Source organism: Podarcis tiliguerta, assembly GCF_965153285.1.
Source record: "Podarcis tiliguerta genome assembly, chromosome: 9".
NCBI classification, from domain to species: domain Eukaryota; kingdom Metazoa; phylum Chordata; class Lepidosauria; order Squamata; family Lacertidae; genus Podarcis; species Podarcis tiliguerta.
Window position 1 is genome coordinate 40021779 of NC_139542.1, and position 20427 is coordinate 40042205.

The 20427-nt window shown below is 40.8% G+C and overlaps 1 protein-coding gene across 4 annotated transcripts; it reads right to left on the minus strand.

Annotated features, from left to right (window-relative positions):
• Positions 1-2771: 2771 nt before the first annotated feature.
• ASIC5 (acid sensing ion channel subunit family member 5) lies at positions 2772-20346 on the minus strand. Of its 4 annotated transcripts, none has more exons than XM_083398028.1 (10): positions 20098-20346; positions 14060-14409; positions 13272-13503; positions 11945-12067; positions 11350-11499; positions 10367-10514; positions 8593-8649; positions 7727-7895; positions 4816-4907; positions 2772-3899 (listed from the first exon to the last, which is right to left on the minus strand). In XM_083398028.1, the coding sequence occupies exons 2-10, from the start codon at positions 14209-14211 to the stop codon at positions 3709-3711; spliced, it is 1314 nt and encodes a 437-aa protein (XP_083254154.1). In that variant the 5' UTR covers positions 14212-14409; positions 20098-20346; the 3' UTR covers positions 2772-3708. The 4 variants fall into 4 exon arrangements, with proteins under 4 accessions (XP_083254154.1, XP_083254153.1, XP_083254155.1 ...); XM_083398027.1 differs by having other exon boundaries at positions 14060-14366; positions 20098-20306; XM_083398029.1 differs by having other exon boundaries at positions 14060-14366; positions 20054-20188.
• Between the last annotated feature and the right edge of the window lie 81 nt (positions 20347-20427).

Here is a 20427-nt window from a genome sequence, read left to right on the forward strand (position 1 = left end):
CCTGAAGCAGAGTGCCCCTCGTGCTGGGCAGACATCGGTCAGCCCCACAAGCTCGGGGGACAACAGGGAGGCGCAGCGCCGCCATCCCGCTGTTCCTCGATCTGGTTCGGTTTCCCCGACCTGCTTTTGGGGGGGAAATAAAGGGGGGGAATTTCCCTTTATTTCCCCCCCAAAAAACTAGGTGCGTCCTATGGGACGGAGCATCCTATGGGATGAAAAATACGGTAAACTGAGTTTAGGTGAGATGGAAATGGAAGCGCCTTATCATTTGGTCAGTATACTGTACACATTTCTGCTCACCTGAACATTTCAATTGATGGTAAAATATGATAGTTGAATCCAGGTGTGTGCACACACCTTTCTCCTGCCCCAGGTCCCTATGCATCTGGCTATTCAGAAGAAATGTGTCTTTTAGAGCCCAGAGCAAGATGCCACTTTGATTGTTTGGATCAAATGTTAATAAGTATTAAAGGTATTACAACTCAAGCTGGGCCAGAAACACACCCACACCCACTCTGTGAAATAATATTTATTTTTTGTGGGAGAGGAGGAATTGAAGAACTTTCAAGTGAAGGTGCGCCTGTCCTCGAAGATGAGGTAGTGGAGGGATTTGTTTTTCCTTTTTAACATAAAAAAGCTGTATCACTACTTCAGCTGCTCCCTGAGGCATACCTTTTGTAATTAAGGACAGAATTCCCCATGGGAACAGGGCTATATAGCTTGATGCTATTGGTCCTTCTAGCTCAGCACTGTCTACACAGATTGGCGGAGGCCCTCCGGGATTTCAGGTAAGTCTTTCCTAGCTCTTTCAGGAGACATTGGGTATTAAACCTAAGGCCCTTTTGCATGCAGAACAGATGCTCTACTACTGAATTAAAGCCTTCTGGCAGGCGGGTGTGGGTGTGGGAACCCTCAGCCACATTGTATTTAAAGCACACCCAGGCATTCCTGGAAGTTCTTTGATTTTGCATACCCCAAAGATTAATGCAGTCTGGGGGGTGGATGAGGTGTGTGTGTTCATGTCCTTACAAATGCTGAGCACTAAATACAATGCTAAAATAAAATGTCAGAGCCACAGGATGGGAAAAAGGAGACGGCAACAATGAGACAACACATGAATGGACATCCTCAGTTCAGTTTATGCACCTTGGGCAGTTTTGTTTGAACTTTGTGTATACAGTTACGGAATGTCCCCTGTGAATCTTCATACACTGTCAGTTTGATATTGTGTCTGTGGAACAAAATACTAGTAATGCAGTTTGTTTAAGCTAGTAGGTTTCAGAGTTACCTCAGGGTTGAGTTGGCAATACCTGTCAACACAAAGAAGGACATTTAGGCCATATAAACACATTGAGTCCCCTGGATCATGCACTGATATTTCTTAGAAGAAAAGTGATTGCAAAATAACAATTCTGCTACCATTTACATCGTCACTTTTCTCTCAGTGAGAGCAGAGAATGGCAAAAATACATATTTCTGAGTAACATGAGCCACATTGCGCATAGGGTGGGTTGGGTCCTACTTTACAGAGTTGAGCCTTGATTTGAAGCACTGTCGGAGGACAGTCCTCTATTTGAATAAGTCATTTATTTGGCCCAAGTCCAGTTTAAAATTAAGAACTACATGGAGGGAGACTAGGCCCCTTGGCAGTGAGCACCAGGACATCAGACTAAGAAGACTCACAGCTCACCTGATCTTCCCCTTACTGAACACCATAAATGTGGCTTCACTGGACTGCAGTGTCAGTAGTGAGCACAAAAAAGGACCTATGGATATTGTGTGTTTTAAAGATTATTCTTTACCTAAAAAAAATCTCATTTTATTCTGGAAAAAGAGAAAGCTAAGTAGGACATCTGCTGGTCATAAATTGCAATTAGGGATTCTCCAATGTAAAGCAAACAGTTCCCCTCAGCTATATATTTCCCTGTTGGGTTGTGGATGAGTTGGCCGTCTATAACAATATATTTTAAATTCTCTCTTAAAAAAAGGGTTTTTGCATTATATGAAATGTTGCAGTCATGTCCCTATTTTAAACCTTTGATTAAAGTATTACTATTTTTATAATGTCTATAGTTTCTACTTTATATTATTCACTTGCTTCAGAGATTAATTTCCTAAAATTGTTGAGGTCTGGTTCTAGAACTCAAACCTGCTTTGAAGCAATACCCTTTGACTTGGAAGGCCTGTGACCATGCCTTCCATATATCTAGAAAATCTCTTTAGGAAGCTTTTCAAGGATTTGCTGTCTGCAGTGCAAGGCGGAATGGGAAAACTGAAGCATTCTGAAGCTGGCTATAATGCTGCAATGCAACTCTAGAATATGGAAGGACTTTCTTTCCGGAGTAGAACACCTGCTTTGCATGCAGAAGGACCCAGGTCCAATCCCTGGTGTCTCCAGGTAGAGCTAGGAACAGCTCCTGCCTGAATCCCTGGAGAGAGCTGCAGCCACCAGTGTGGACAATACTGAGTTATACGGACAAAAGGTCTGACTCAATATAAGGCTTCTAAGGAAAGGCAGGAGGAGAAAAAGGCAGCAGGTGGAGATGCCTGAGGTCCTATATCTCTATGGAAGCATGAGCACATAGCATTTAGCAGTGACAGAGTGATTTAGTGGGAAACCCTCGCTCCAAATCATTCTTCCTTCTGTGTAGACTCACGACCTTCACCCAACAGCGAGCATTATTGGTCTGCGGTTTGCTATGCTAGTCCAACTTGACTTTTGCATGCGAAAATTAGCAGACTATCCCAAATGAAGCAGAATTCACAGTGAATTATAATTTCAGTTTGCACCTTTATCAGGTTCATTAGTACAGTCTTGCATCATCAAATACACACTCATGTGCCAATCATGCTCACATGTGCATATGCCTATTATGTGTTCAGCTGTACATCTAATAATCATGAATTTACTACATGACTACATCTCATGCCCATCTTGACTACTGAATGAAGAGGAACTTCCTTACCAAAGGATGGAGGTAGAGGCATCCTTTTGAACACCTGGTAGCCTTTAAGTGGCAGAATACATGGAAGTTGTGTCATGCGCTTTAGGTGTACAATTGCTCTCCTGATAAATACATCTTCAGAAATAAAAATGGCCATTTCAAGAACTCCTATCAACATGGGCATGCTCAGATGCCTTCATTTGAGACGAGAACCAAGGTAATTCATATTGAATCCATGACCTCCATCAGTCTTGTCTTGGCCAATTTTGGCTCTTCAGTTGAGAAATTGCTGGAAAGGAGCAGGGCAGGTGGGGAAGGAAGCTACCACCCAGAGGGATAGCAATGGTGGAGGACCTTTCCAAGCTTAGGAGAATTCTAGGACACCCCACCCCACTCAGTTTCCTATGAAAGTTATCCAATAAAACTTAGAGAGAGTGAACCAATTATAAGTTGGGATGGGGGAATGTCATTTTGTGCACTCCAATGAGAATTAGGCACACCTACATCCCACTGACATAAATGTGGACTAATGTGAATTCTATTGTACACGAGGAAATTCTGTGTTCTCCGTGACGGTGCAGACTACCAGGATAAGCAAGCCCTGCATTCATAAATACTTGCCTTCCCTAAGATCTGTTTTCTGGACTTGCATCAGAGAAATAAGTATGAACTGAATACTGTTTTATCTTGCATTATTTTCAGAAGGAAATGCCATTTACTGAAAAGAAAATTTCACCTTCTTCCATTCCCTTTCTGCAAGCCCTTAACATTCTTGTATTCTTCTTTTGTGTGTTTGTGCATTCTGATCTGTTGTATTCCAGTTGGGCACTTCTGGTGCTTTCAGTAGAAGAAAGACACACATCCAACAGAAGTTGGTGAAAATATATTCCACAACCTCTATGATCGTAATCATACTGGCTCCACAAAACAAACCAAGTTGGCCACCAACATCAGCTGTAATGAAAGAAATAGAGAGATTGGTCCAGCAATTCTGTGCCTCTATATTCTATCGACATTAGTATGATTTAATTCTATCTAAATGTGTTCAGGATTGGGATGCTAGCCTTCAGTCTTGAAATCACTGACACACTGAGTGAAAGCCAACTGTGGCTGCCCTCTAATGAAATGGACTTATGTCATCACAATGGGACTTCCCCTTCCTATCCTCCCTCCTGTGACCCCAACATGCCCCCCAAATATGCTCCAGAACATTCCAGAAAGCATTTGGATGGTGGGGCAGAGAGCAAGGGGAAGTCCCTTGTTGAAACAGAAATGTACTTGCACAATGTTGAATAAGATCCATTTCAAAACTCAATAAATTTTGTGCTTCAGATACAAAATACTCACCAGAACGACCACTTCCATTATGCAACCCTGTTGAAATCTATTAATAACTTCTACAGGTTTCTGTGGGCCCAAAGTGAAACTAAAATACTATACACACTTACCTATTGAACATAGTGGAAATTACTTCTAAATAAATATTATTGTGCTGTAACCTAGTGTAATACAAGACTTGATTCTTCTGTTAGCAAACAAATAGAAACATATTATATAGAAATACTGGGTGATATTCAACTGTTTTTTTACTCAGAGTAGACCCACTGAAATTAATAACCCTAACTTAGTAATGTTTATTGATTCTCTTCTGAGTAAAAAAAATTACTACCCACTATATACTGCCCACTGTTGAATACCATCCGCTGGTAAAGATAGTTATATCTCATGATCCAAATAATGCTAATTAAGAAAACAGTGATAGTGTGATGCAGCATAGAAGTAATTATGTCAACAACTACTTCATTACTGTGATCACACAGAAATGTAGGGTTTTTTTTGTTGTTGTTTTAAATGCATTTGGGTCACTTACCAAGTAGCTCAGATACACCCAATGCCTTCTGCTGCCGGGTCATTTTGTAATTCAAATCATGATATCTAATGTCAATATATACAAGGTTACGCCTATGGATAATAAAGGCACACTTTTATTATACAATTGTATTACTATTTATTATCATCATGATGATCAATCTAGCCATCACCATCTGCAGAAAATACTATTCATGCTTTAAACAAAGTAACAATAATCCAAAATCGTGGGGAGGTGGAGAGAACATAGAATTTGATTCTGCAGCACACTCAAGAGTGTTTTCACATATTATAAAGTCAGCCTAAACAGTTCTTATCAGCCCCTGTGTCTTCTCATAAGAAATATCTTAATGGGAAGAAGGGTAACTTCCAACGGGAAGCAGGCAACTCTTATGCATAGAACAGATTATCCAGGTAGGCAGGAAGACTGAATAATGTCCTTGGGTTTTTTTAGCACACATCTACAGGTTTTTTAAAAATAAATATGAATCTAAAAATATAATGTTTGGATATGGCAAACAGATAAATGCCTGGGAACATGAATGTTTCATTTAGGTACATGTGCCAAAGAGATAAGGTCAGCAGAAACTCTGGGCTCAGTGTACACTTAGTGGCAACCCTCATTGGTTGCTGCAAAATGTACTAAAATTCCTAGGATCACTAGATAGCAATGAAAAATGACACCATTGAAATAGTAAGTATTTACTTACTCAGTTCAAATGATTGCTGATGACCAGCTTTGAGTGCTTCACCTTGGCCTAGCTATTTCTTAAATTCTGAGCTAATAGTTTTCTTTTTTTATGAACGTTTAGTTGAACCATTAAATTTTGTTTAATAAATCAGTGTCAGGCAATCCTAGCTCTAAAAATGAAGGCTCAACTCACTCCTTTCTTCAAGGACCTTCTCCATTTTAAACCTGTTGCATTATAATTACCATAATGACCCTGCTAATGGATCCCACAGTTTGGGCTTCCTGAGGTAGCTGAGGCAATACCACAATACCTATTTGGAATAGGGCTGTAAATAGTTGAAACTACCTTTTAAAGTTTCTGAAAAATCAATGGATGTCTATTAGTTAATTTATGATGTTAAACTCATTAATATGTTTGTTTGATCCTGACTGGTTAATCACTTGGGAACAGAAACATTTCCCTGTAATTTGTCATGCTTCAGTGACTAATTGCTAGATAGTACCCCATTTGTGAACAGTAATCAAATGTCAGAAGGAGTAAAATTAAAATGTTGTTATGAAGACACCATCGCACAGGGTGGGGAAGATCCATAGCATTTCTAACTTTCATTAAAAGCAGCTGCAATTTTGATCAGTGGAAAAAAGACAGTCACAGAACCAAGAAATTGCACAAAACAATAAATAACAAATAAATAACAAAAATAAAAAAGTTTAAGGAAAAAATTAACCTAGAATTCTAGGCATTTCATTTGTTTTGTGCAATTTTGATCAGAGCAGTGGCAATGGGGTGGGGGGGCATTCCTCTAGTCCCACCTGCTGCCAAGTAGAGCTAATAGTAGATTAGAAAATGTCACAGGAGGAACAGAGTTAAGAACTTTCCCCCAAGCCATAGCCTCCTCCAGCTCCATTAAATTAACATTAGGGGGAAATGTGAGATCTAAGCACAGATCTACTGTAGTTTGATCTTCACAAGATTAATATAACATAATCATTAATAAAACTGCTTTTAGTGTTGATAAAATCAGAGACCTTTCCAGTGATGATGAAGATAAACTAAGGAGTCCTCATCTATAGAAGACTGAACTTTAAAATTTATATTGGATTATAAACATTTTTAAAGAGGCTGTGATTTATAAGCTTATGTTACCATAAATATATTAGGTTTTTTCAAAGGTGCCTCTGTGTTTTTGCTGTTGCAGGGCAACATAACTACCCTTTCAGAAGTGATATGTTTTTTGCTTTTGTGGGGGGTGGGGATATTGGGTGAAGAGATCAGAGATCCCTGACTCAAAACGTTTTCACAAAGTGCTGCTATATGTTTTACTTTTGGGAGATTTTATTGTTTAATATTGTACTATATTGTGGTTTTGTATGATATTGTACACACAGGTCCTGCTTACCAAACACAATGTGTTGCCTGGAAATCATTCGTTAGGCAAGCATTCACATAACGAGTCCACAATTTCCAAAGATTCCTATGGGAGCATTTCTAATCTGGATTTTTTCTGATCTCTCCCCTGCTTTTTCAATGGGTTCTTTCTGTAATGGCTCCAGGCAACCAGCAAAAGAAAGGCAAAGAAAAAACAATTGTCCTGCCGGCTGATTTGTCTGATCTTGCTTGCTCCCTACTTGTCACCGACCAGCAAAGCAAGGAAGAAAGAAAGTAGGCAAACTCTGGCTGTTCAGATATCTGAATCTGTGGTGTGTATAGCAAGGTTTGGGCATAATGTTTGGATAAGTGAATTTTCATATAGCAAAAAGGCAGATAGTGGGACTTGCATACCTTGTAGTTCTTCCAGTCTTTTGTTTAAAGGTAAAGGGACCCCTGACCATTAGGTCCAGTCATGGATGACTCAGGTTGCGGCGCTCATCTCGCTTTAGGGCCGAGGGAACCGACATTTGTCTGCAGACAGTTTTTTCGGGTCATGTGGCCAGCATGACTAAGCCGCTTCTGGAGAACCAGAACAGCGCACAGAAATGCTGTTTACCTTTCTGTTGGAGCAGTACCTATTTATCTACTTGCACTTGATGTGCCTTCGAACTGCTGCTTTAGTATTAAGCAGTATATAGATATATGAAATAAATAATAAAATAGAAGCCTTTGAATTATAGTAATTCTTTGGGTCCAACATCTCTTGAATATGTCTTCAGTTTGGTTAATAAAGGTTGCTCTTGTGTAAAACACATTTCTTGACAGCATGACAATGAAGAAGAAAAGTACCTGATATATTCTGGACGTTTCTTCAGCTTTGTAGAAAGAAATTTCAAAGCCTTTTCACTTTCAAAAGTTGAATAGGAAATGGTGGTTGGATAATCTGTTTCCTCACAAGGCACAGGGCAAGTGGAATTATGTGTTCCTGCTGTACACAATCCTGCGAGCTCAATTTTATCTAAAATGGGAACCAATTTCAAACATAAATGCCCACTCTAGGCGACTTTCATGTTCACCACCAACTGCAAACAGCCATAGTGAAATCAACAAAAAATAGATTGAGTTTATCATCCCAAGCAAATGAGTTAATAAAGCATAATAAATATTATATTATATTGCAGGATTTGGTGATAATTTGAATCTATGTCAGCAGCCTTACATTCTAAGTCGCAGAAAGATGGTAGTGTGTGATTTCCCACTAAAAATAGGTGCCTGTATTTTACACTGAATTTCTTCAGCATTTGGAACTTATGAAATCAAACCAAAACTGTACAGATGATTGGAAGAGTACATTTAGAATGTTATTTATGGTTTGTCTAAACACAACTTTCAGCTGAGATCATTTAAAGTATTCTGAGAAAAATCAAGTCCTCTCCTTTCCCTAATAAACTGTTGCAGAGGCTAGCCATTGCAGAGGCTAGCCTTACTTCCCATCAGCAAAATATCCCAGGCTATGGGATTTTCCCCTAAGCCTAACTATCCTGGTGCAAATGATGCTTTTGTGTGACTGGGATTCCACAGGTTGGTAAAAATGTGAGACATGCCCCCACCCCCACTGGTTCAGCTGGTTGCCAGTTGCAGACGTAATCACTGTGACATGGCCCTGTCTGGTACCTATGAAACAGGCTCTAGTATTTGACTTTGGCTTTACTTACACAGTTCAGGAGAAACACAATTGTAAAATTTGTCCAAGTCACATTCTGTGCCATTTCCTTTTCAACAGGTGTGAAGAAGAGGGAGTGGGGAAGGAGAGAAAAACACAAAGACAAAGGTATCAAAACACATATTTGAATCCATCTGTTTGGTAAACCAATAAAAACCAATAAGCAAGTGACCCCAGCAAGTAAAGCAAAGAATTCGATACCGGTATGTATCAACCTGAAGCTCATGTAGAAACACTCATAGCACCTGAGCTGAGGATGGGCAATCTTTTTGCTATTTGAGGCTGCATTAATTTTACCCTGGCTTTTGACACCTGAGAAATATATCTTTAGTACCCATCCTCTTAGCAATTTTAATGTTGTGTTTTTATATGGCTGTATCTCACCCCGGACACCTTTGGGCAGGTAAGAAATGCAATTCATCATCATATCATCATCATGACATCATCTGATGGTAGTATGTTAGGGACTGGATACGCAGAGCTGAACCTCTGGTGGGCAGGCTAGCTCCTTGATTCACCTATTGCCAACTCCTTTTCTCTCTGTTCCACAGGAGGACTGCTTGGGCAGAGACAGATCATTTTTGCTGAGAGCTTTTGAAAATAAGGTGAGGGGTACATGAGAGCTATATTAGACCCTTAGGCTGCAGGTGGCCTGTTTCTATCCTAATGGTTTCATTATTCAGCTGTCATTTATGCACGAGGTGATTCCTTAAGCAATTAAGGACTTATCTTTGAAACTAAGCTGTCTGAGACTACATTTCAATCCCGCCTCCTTATGCCGAGCAGCACTGATTGCTTCTGCTGGTTCAGCTGTCCTTCCTCTGGCCACCACTGATGGAGTGATACTTTTGTCACTCTGCCAGTGCAGAACATGCACCCTTTAAACATTTGGGTGGGTGAAAGGCATGTTGGTGGCATTCCTTCTAGCAGAGCCTGCCAGAAAGCCTCCAAATGGGCCATTCCAACTGCAGGGATGAAACTGAGCTGGCTCTGGATCCACTGGATCCCAAGCTGCTCTCCCAGCTGATACTAGCTGGCATTGGTCCTAATCTTGGCCTGGATCTGCAGTAACCTGAAGCTGATACAGGGATTGGGCCTGATCTGCCTGCCCTTCTGCCTTCTGCTACCATCGCCATGAGCAGCCAGGCTGTGGATGTGGCAGTACCTCCACCGCTCTGCAGAGGCTCAGAGGCAGCAGGAAAAAGTTTGGGATGCTCTGCCTGCACAGAAAGTAATCCATAAAGACTCTACAGCAATGTCATATGCTTGCATGCTGTGCAAGGGGAGCAGGGGTGGGAGCACTCCCATTGCCCTACAAGTCAGGGAGGGTGGAAGGGTGAACCGGGGAGTTCTTTCTCCTTGTACTGTTAGGAACCCTGCACAATAAGGGTTCCAAATTGTGTGAGGAGCTGCCATGAGTCACTTCAGACCTTTGCTTTTTTTCGCCCTCCCTGCTTGTGCATAGGTTTTACTAGTGAGCAGATAGCCCAAAATTGGCTAAAGGCAGTGCTTTTTTTTCTGGGGGGATGTATACCCCTAAACATCTTGGGAATCTTTGTACTTTTGTCCATTTACTGTATTTATTTTTCCAGATTAAACTATAAAATGGTGATTTTCTTGAGTCAAAATGAGAGTACCCCTAAACATTTTTAAAGAAAAAAAGCAGTGGTTTAGAGGCATCCCCCCAAGCTGTTAGCCACACACTCTTGTTGGATTTCTTTGAACACTGCAAACAAATAAAGCAACTTATACCTGCCCAGTTATACCTGGGAGCATGAACGGTAAGCATCCACACTGGTTTTGAATATGGCGTGCCTTGCATTCTTGTAGGCATCCGTAGGTGCTATAGATCTTGTGGTGCTGAAGTTTGGTGTTTGGCTTGCATTCTCCCCAAGGGTATTCTTGAATAATTGTCTTGAATGAAAGAAATGGCACGACATACGTTATATACATTGCTACTGTCAAGTTTTAATTGAACAAAAACCACCTCCATTCCCACCTCCACACATACACAGATTGCTGCAAAAGATTTGTTGTTGTTGTTGGACCAGACCAAACTGTATTAAATTAAAAGACTTGTTAGTAAACTTTATTGTTGTTCTGCAGGGCTGCCCCCAGAGGACAGCCTGACCAGCCCCAGCTAGCTTCAATTTCTCCTGATTCAAGATGGATGCTCAGTGTGCAACTGAATGGGAAAGATTTTCTGGGTAGGAAGCTCTAGGTATACATTGGAGTTTGAACATAGATCTGAGCTGGAGTACTATATCAAGTTAAAATTTTACTCTGCTTTTTTATCCTTCCTGTGTGCCTTGTCTTTTTAAAGTCTTGCTTATATTTTAAAGATGTCAATCATTAGGGGTTAATTGCTTTAATTGATTTTTAATATTGTATTTTAATATTGTTAAATATTGTTATTATCAATAATGATGATTGCATATGCAGTTTATTGGACTTTTAAGTGGCTAGCCATACAGTGGTACCTCGGGTTACATACGCTTCAGGTTACATACACTTCAGGTTACAGACTCCGCTAACCAAGAAATAGTACCTCGGGTTAAGAACTTTGCTTCAGGATGAGAACAGAAATCGCACAGCGGTGGCGCAGTGGCAGCAGGAGGCCCCATTAGCTAAAGTGGTGCTTCAGGTTAAGAACAGTTTCAGGTTAAGAACGGACCTCTGGAATGACTTAAGTACTTAACCCGAGGTACCACTGTACTTCCATTTCTCTGTATCTTACTCTAATGCTTACCTTCACCTGTTGGATTGCAGCATGAGCATGCATTCCTACTGGGGTTGATATACCTAAACCATCAAATCGGGGAGGCGCTTTAGGTGAGTGGATAGCAAATGTGATGCCAACATCAATAAAACCAAGAGCAGGGTCGTCGGTGAACTCTGCCTAGGACACAAGGCATTGAAGGGTTACAGTAAACTTACAGAGGATAATTTTCAGATCACTGTCACACTGAACTGTGAATTGCCTTGGCAAAAAATTATCTACTACCATAATTAACATTAAGAGAAAAACAATAGTATACATGCAGCATTTTCGTTTTGTAATCCACTATGTATCACTTATCATCTGACTCTACATCAGATTTCACACCAATTCAAAATCTGTCAACGCAAATTAAGTTTCAGGATGCAGATTATATTCTAGGGCTTTCATAAGTTTTACTTATGAAATTTGACTTTGTGGGAAACTTCAATCATGTATGTATTACTATTTATTTTTTTTTTGCTTTGTTTTCAAAGAACTTGTACCATTAAAGTGACCCACATGCCCTGTCCTTTATCATCAAGGTTTTGCACTCGCATTGTAGAAACATTTTGAAAATCTCTACCTGTTTGACATCGAAAAGCAAACTCAGGCCCCTCCCAGAGGCACTCACTCTTCTTTTTGCTGGAATGTTAATGTGATTAAAGGTGAAGCAGTTTCCATATTCAGTGAAGACATGCTCAAAGTTCTTCCATGAAGAAAGTTAAAGAAAATAAGAAATTGAATTAGCTCACCTAATATTAAGTAAGTATGTTCACAGAGAAGTGTAGCTATAGATTTGGATTTATTTTGGATGAAAATGTGAAGTGAAACCCATTTAACCTCTCGGCTGCATTTCCTCATGCTTCCTAGGGTTGTACCTGAGGTAAAAACTGGCCTTACCAATAGGTAAGGCAGAATAAGGAGGGTGTCCCAGGCAGCTGATCTGGGGTGTCATGAAGGAACATCAAACTGTTATTTATTTATTATCACTGTATTTTTTATTGCCAGGTGGGGGAAGGAAGTCTATACCAGGTAACAAGCATTTTGATTGGTGTCCTGGGAACTATTTATGATTTTGCCCAAAGCAACAAAATGCCTCAGAGCAGTGTCTGTCAACAGTTTATTTATTTATTCCATTTATTTATTCCACTTACTATTGAAAAGATCTGAAAGAGATTTACATGAATAATAAGTACAATGCCAAGCAAATGATTCACATAACAAAATACACAAACAGTATCCACTTTTTGGTTTTGGTTTTACATTACAGTGCAGAATAATATAGAATTTCAAAGTACGCAACATATATACGACCATCCATACACTCTCACTCACCAGCTGTTTCACACAACCAATACAACAATTCACTATCTCAAACATTACCTTTGTCAACCATGCATACTCGAGAATATTACAACCTACATGTGAAGGGTTGTATGACATGTCTCAGCACTGACAGAACATTTGGAAAAGTGTATGAAGAATTCCTCCCAAAGAAACAAAACAATGAAGAATTCTGAGTGCCTTATTCCCACTTTAAAACCAGATCAAGTCATTCAGAATTTTAAAACATGGGATGAAATTCATAGGTGTAGTCTTTCTGAAGCATCCTTTTGATTTTTGTCACATTAAGCTTTATCAAGGCTTAGACAAGCAATTACAGACCTATTTTCCAGTGTTTGAGGCTCACGATTGGTGGATGTCCACTGAGGAAATAAAATTCGTATCATAATAATAGTTCCCAACAAAACGTATTCAATCTAGTACTTTGTACATACATGCAGTCTCCTCTCCATATGAAAGTGATACATTCCAGATCACTAGATTGTGATCACTAGATTGTGAGTTTCCACACTCACATGCCCTCACAATGTCTACATTACCTCTGATAATAGAAACAAAAATATTACCTCTGGATAACACGGCTCCCCAAAATATTCACAATCCAACAATGTACTGTTGTTGAGATAGAACCCATTATTCCTTGTGAATTCTTTGATGCTGAAATTTTGATTCCCCTGAAGGAAGTCTTTTATCTCTTGGCCAAACGTTTCCCTAGTATCGAACAAATGTAGTACTCCCGACACTATGCTCCACAGGAAGAAAATGGCGCTCAGGTTAGCTACTGCTTGGGTTTGGAACCTGTGAGCATAAACCATAAAAGCAGGGTTAAGCCAAGGGATAATTCCAAAGCAACTCTTAAAACTTTTAAAAGAAACAGAGTAAGGAGCCCAAGGTAGGTATGTGGTCTTAGCATTGCATTTTATGGAAGACCTATGTATATTATATATACCTTAATAGAAAATCTAGCAGAAGGATAGGAATTATGGGGAAATTCAATTTAATTTGCATTTAAGGTGGGCTTGTTTAATTTGCACCTTCCAACACAACATATGAACCAACACACATAGAGTCTTCCAAATTCACACTTTTCTGAATTTTGCGATGCAATTCTCCAGCCAACTAAAGTGCACAAAAATGTATATATTAAAGTGTATCAGTGAAAATAACATACAGAAATGCATATAAAATTGTATATTAAAAGGTGTATGGAGGAATAATTTTTCATGAACTTAAAAAAAAAAAATCTTCACAAACTGATGTGGAAAATTGGACTGAAGATGGGAAGAATGAGAAACTGAGAGAAAACAAAATTAACACATTTGCCCATTCCTACAGGAAGTAAACGGTGCCTTACCTGTTCAGATTACAAAAAGTTACAGCAGGAAACTCTATGTTTTCCACATACTGAACTACCACCGATGTTGTTGTGGGCCAGCTGAAATAATTGGCGAAACGACTGCCGATTTGCCAGGCAACCAAACAAATGGAGCCCACGACTACTGCCATCCACAGTGCCTTACGGCTCTTGCTCCTTGTACGAACAATATTGTGCACTCCATGGAATGAAGTGGAAGTTGCAAATTCATAATCATACTTCTTCCTTTCTTCCAGAGACGGCAGTGGTTTTCTGGTTAAGTAGAGCCTGGCTTTTTCCAACAATCCTTAACATTTGACAAGAAGAAAAATTATTGGCACATACGTTCCCTACAAAACCAAATGAAAAGGATGCTTCAGGGTGGATCCCAATGGCAGGAAAAGCCATAATGTAGCATTGCCAGATTTAATTCATTTGTTACAGAGCTTTACATATCTAGAATATGATTCTAAGCTTTGAAATAAAGTATCGGTTAAAGCAGTAATGACAAATATTAGCATTTATTACTCAGAATTTTACAAGAAGTAGCACTAACAGACATTTTCCCTATTTTAACACATAGTGCATTGCTTTACTGTTTACTTCTAGATCTACATCTCAATCTCAGTCTCAGACCAAGTACAGCACAGAATCTTACTAGACGTTACTGCGAAATGGTAAGTGTGCCTAGGATTGCAGCCATTATCTACTGATAAAGTATGATCAAAAGATGCATAAACTCATGCCTCTTTTCACAAGAAAAGCATTTGTATCTGCAGAAAATCTAAATCACCACCTCCCCAAAAGAATACCACACAGGCAAGGATGCATAGCATTGTAATAGCTACTGTTACATACCTCTGTCATGAAATCCACTTAATTTCCTAAGCTTCTCCATTGGGCATATATTATTTGAAAAGGAAAATTCAGCTACAGAAGACTGGCAGTTAATAGCTTATAAAAATGAGGAAAGGGGTGGGGATTACATTTTATACACATCAAGAGGCAATTCACATGCCTCTGTTGCTATACTCATAGCATTTTTTAAAGTGAGCAACAGGATTCAACACAGATAATGCATGGCAGGCTAGATAAAAGTGGAGAATTCCTGGAATTGAGTCGGTTAATTTTCCAAAGTAGCAGGATGCAGAGGGTTTATATAAAAGAGGGGACTTTTGAGCAATCAGTGGGATTTTTGACTTCCCTCTCCCTCTTTAAATAACATACAATGGTATTATATGAACCGTGCTGCACATGCTGGCAGACTTATCTGTGAACACAGAATTTGTAGCTTCTGAAAATTAGCCAGCATGGTCCTAGAGATGTCTCTCATTTAGAGGATATTATAAATAGATGATATCAGACCTTTAGCTGAAGAAACAGCATCTATTTATAATATCCTCTAAATGCCAGTTTTGGATGCCATGCTACCCAGGGGGTGGGAGAATGGGAGAGCGATCTTTGTCAGAAAATTATTGGCACAGTACTTGAACCTCTTCCATAACTTTGTCTATCAATTAGGATAAAAAAATAAAGGAAGCACAATAAAATGTTATCTGTCGGTGGCACATTACCCCTGCATGCCTCAATTCAAACTCAGCTCAAAGTAGACAGTATTGCTCAAGCAGGGGTTGACAGATTGCTTCACATTTTCATCTTTGGTGGGACTCTCAAAAAACTTGTTAATAATATAATTAAATGTTGTAACTGGGTGGAAATTTGACAAAGGTACTTGGTAGGATCGTAGTCCTCAAAGTTACCTTCGAGAATGAGATCTAATGAGTTTAACATTTGTTACTTATCTTGAAAAATTTGTATTTAATGGGTCCAAAGTGCTTCTCTTTTATTCACTCTCTGAAAAATCCACCTATACCCAGAAAGCAAATCAAGAATTAAAGTTTATTTCCATAGATAACACTAGAGGGAGCACAGCACCGATGCACCAGATCTCTCTTCTGCTAATAGAGGCAAGGAACTGAGCAAAGCAATTTATTGATAGAGCTGATTTATTCAGCAAATGCTTCATTCTACTGAACAGCTTCATTAGTATTTGTGAAATGGTTTACACTGATGCCCAGACACATCAGTAGCCTCATTACTGCCTCTCTGCACCTAATGTGCTGCAAAAGAGTCTCCTTGCTATTTAGCAAGGTGATAGAGATGACTGCTGGTTTGCATCAGACTTGCATGCAGCTTTGTTCTTTAGCAATCATAACCAAGTATAAAATTCAAAGTGATAACCGGTCCTCTGTAACTATGGTATTCAGGGATATTTCTGTTTTAAGGGAGTAGAATGTGAAGCCAAGTTCAAGAGAAATATCTCTGGAGAGAATTCTGGGCCACGCTCTTTTAAGGTTGTGTCTATTAAGTCGCAAAGGATGCCCCCGCCCCCCCGGCCAGGTTGCAGGCTTGAAGTCATGTCACGTACATATATTTTTTAAGCTAAGAGTACTATTTTAAAAAAACACACCCTCCCCTGCTGCCTTTCTTTGCTACAAACTAGTTTGCAGTTTGTTAAACCTTGAACTCTATTCCTCCCACTGAGAATGAGTATCTGATTGGATTATTAATATTGCATAACTGCTATCCGTATTTGCTTAACCTTGAGTAAATGGATCTCCCATTTACTTAAAGCAGACTATTAATTACAAATGGAGGTTAAACGTAAAGGGCACTGTGTCTGCGGAAATTACAAAATGCTCAGGGAACATAGGAAGCATTTAAACTTAACCACAGAGTATGTATATATATATATATATATATATATATATATATATATATGACATAACATAACTCAAAATAGTCCATGCTGACTATCCAGATTTGATAATGGATTTGTCTAAATAGCCCATGAGAGACCCTGATAAATGCTCACAATTTAATGTTATTAATTTCTTTCTTTTCTTTTTAAAAAAAATAAAATCAAAAGGTAAGTGGAAGTGTACAAATTAAAGGATTAGTATGAGTTGCAAAAATGCAATTTTCACTGCGGTCAAGAAGTTGCCGGGATGCATAATAGTAAATTGCTCCAACAAGTGTTGATAGCAGATGGAGGCCTTTTAAGTTTTATCACCAGAGTACTCCTCCCTGGAATAGTATGGCTAATTTCACACATACCAAGCAGAAGGATGAAGAATGGAAAACGAGTACCAGATGTTTCTACCTAATGGGAAACTGAAAGAAAAAGGTATGTTGCAGAAGTAAACTAATATGTGGCTGTGAAAAGGAATTTCTGGATGCTCTGTTCATGGGACACATCCAGTATGACTGTATTACACCCAGTGGCCATACTTTAATCAAAATCGTGCCTTCTGGGCCTGTGTCCATGTCCACACATTCAAGTGTCAGGTCTGATCAAAACTGTATGTGCATTTATACCTGTACAGTGGTACCTCGGGTTACATACGCTTCAGGTTAAGAACTTTGCTTCAGGATGAGAACAAAAATCGTGCTCCGGCAGTGTGGCGGCAGTGGGAGGCCCCATTAGCTAAAGTGGTGCTTCAGGTTAAGAACAATTTCAGGTTAAGTACAGACCTCCGGAACGAATTAAGTACTTAACCTGAGGTACAACTGTATGCATGTAGGCTTGTCAGCATCTTTAGGCACCCCCCCAAAAGAGGTGCTGTTGTCATCCTAAAATATACTCTGAGGATGAAGAGACATGCAAAGCACTATAATTGGATAAAGCTAAGGAGAAAAGAAAGGTGAACAGAACAATCAGTTGAGGCACATCCAATGGAGTACTATGTACCTTTATATGTAAATTATTGTTACCAAGAGGCTCAGCCATCTAAGAACTTGACAAATGGGCCAAATTATCCCTTCAGTTTTCCCTCCTCCCACACCATTCTATTCAGTCCATGTGCGCTGAGTCATACTGAAGTGCCTCAGTTGATTGTCACATCCTTTCCTTTCCTTTCCTTTCCTTTCCTTTCCTTTCCTTTCCTTTCCTTTCCTTTCCTTTCCTTATCAAATCAGAATGGCTTGCTGAAGCATACCCTTTCACATTCTTAGGATGGCCATCTCATCTTCCACATTTGCCAACATAGTGCAGCTATAGGCTCCAAACTGCTAAAGATGGACTGAAGCATGAATTTCTAAAGTAGAAATTAGATGGAAATTACATCCTATTCTGCCCACCTACCCAGGAATGATTGCTTCAGATATAAAATTGCTGATTACTGTTCAAAACACTCAGGGCTGCCAGTCAAACCCCTTCCCCACACACATAGGTTGCCCCAGCTCTCCAAACAGCTCTACGGCGTCCGTGATCAATCTGAAGCCCTGCACACGGGCAGCGGCGGTGCAAGCCAATCCGGTGCCTGGGCAAGCTGGGGCAGGACACTCCACGGGGCCTCCAAGGAGCCTGCCTCCTCCTCCCACTCAGCCGCCCTACAGCTGAGGGGGAGGCAGCGGGCAGAGTGTTTGGGGCAGCGCGGAGCCTGCGGGCGCCGAAGCCACCGGGTCACTCCCAGGAGAAATGCATGGTGAGTGCCGCTCAGCATTTTGTCACCCCCCTCAGCAGTGACACCCGGGAAAAACCGCCCCACCACACACCCCTTTCTCCACCAGTGCACATGGATCCTTCTGGAAAGGGGACTACTGAGACCCCCAATAATAACCACTCCCAGCCCTGAGTACTATGTGATGTGGATCTTGCCCATTGGACCCCCAAGATACATGGAGAAAGATAAGGGGCTGCCAGTTGTGGGGATGCCCCATTGCCACCCTCCTGCTTGTTTGCCTTGCAGACATACAGCTATGGAGATGGAGGAGGAGGTGAAGGAGGAGGAAGGTTTTTTAAAACAAACAAACAAACAAACAAACCATTTCTGACATTTATAGTACTATTCTAGGTATATCTATGCAGAATTAGCCCTACTGAGTCCAGGAGGACTCATAGGTAAGCATATATAGAAAGGTAAAGGTAAAGGTACCCCTGCCCGTACGGGCCAGTCTTGACAGACTCTAGGGTTGTGCGCCCATCTCACTCAAAGAGGCCGGGGGCCAGCGCTGTCCGAAGACACTTCTGGGTCACGTGGCCAGCGTGACATCGCTGCTCTGGCGAGCCAGAGCCGCACACGGAAACGCTGTCTACCTTCCCGCTAGTAAGCGGTCCCTATTTATCTACTTGCACCCGAGAGTGCTTTCGAACTGCTAGGTTGGCAGGCGCTGGGACCGAACAACGGGAGCGCACCCCGCCGCGGGGATTCGAACCGCCGACCTTTCGATCGGCAAGCCCTAGGCACTGAGGCTTTAACCCACAGCACCACCCGCGTCCCTAGCATATATAGAACTGCTGCCTAAATTGCTTTCTGATAAGATAACGCTTCAACTGCCTTGCGTAAAATGTACTAGGAGTTTTTACCTTTCCCTAACACAGAGCTAGCATGTCTGCTATTGGTTTGACTAGAAGGAGGCTCCTTTCTCCATTTTTTACTTAATGAGCTGGTCAGACAAGAATGTTTGTTTTGGTTGGATGTCATCAGAAACCGTGTGACATACACAGACCATCCAATCAAGCATTGCCACGTTCAGAGGCTGAGCAAACTGGACCTCAGCTCAGGGCCCACATTGCAAGGGGTGACCCAGAGCCAGCTGTTTGCTTTCTGCTATGATGCAATCACAGCCACTACCAGTAAGAGGAGGAGACGTAAGCTGCTTTCTAGCTCATAGAAACTTTTCATTTTTCATCACGCCCTATCGTGCGTTGTGGTGTGAGTGAACAAACAATGAGCATGTTCTGGATACCTCAGATGAGGGTAAAACTACATATCCTATGCATTTTTAAGAATCTTTGGGAAATGTTCTCTCCAATGCTGAGGCTGACAATGGTTGGGGGCAGGCAGGAGGCAGGTGATGTTTCAAAGCCCTTTCCCTCTTGTTCAGCTTAACCCCTGGAAATCGCCCTTCAAGCTGCTCTAACCTACTTGGGAGAAAAATATATCTGTAGTCCAATGCTATTTCTCTAGAAAAAGAGGTGTGGGAACTCACCACAATCTTCTCCCTTGTTCACTTATAATGGCAATGGTGCTCACCTGGAGGCACTGGAACTGAGTTCTGGCGACTTCTGGCTGGGAAAAAAATGCCCTGCTGAAGTCATGTTTTTTCTCCAGCAGGGGGAAAATCAGTCGGGTGTGGCAGTATTCAGAGGAAAAATCGAGAGGGTTACAAATCCCTCCCCCCCCAAAAAATCAGCCATATAAACACAGCCTCAGGCTGCACGGTCTTCCCAAGGAATCATGATTCATCCCAAGTTATTTAGCAAACATATGCAGAGCAAAGCCAAATGAACACAGTGAGAGCAAACAGGATGTACCCAGATAGGAAGCAAGGCTACAGCAAGGCTGGGATGCTGAGCCAGGAAG

Coding starts and splice junctions, on each gene's coding strand:
- ASIC5 (XM_083398026.1), bottom strand. CDS start 14,957: ATGGAGAAGCTTAGGAAATTAAGTGGATTTCATGACAGAG. Junction 13,504..14,059: donor ACTTTTTGTAATCTGAACAG/GTAAGGCACCGT, acceptor TTATGCTCACAG/GTTCCAAACCCAAGCAGTAG. Junction 3,900..4,815: donor GGGTGTATCTGAGCTACTTG/GTAAGTGACCCA, acceptor CTTTCATTACAG/CTGATGTTGGTGGCCAACTT.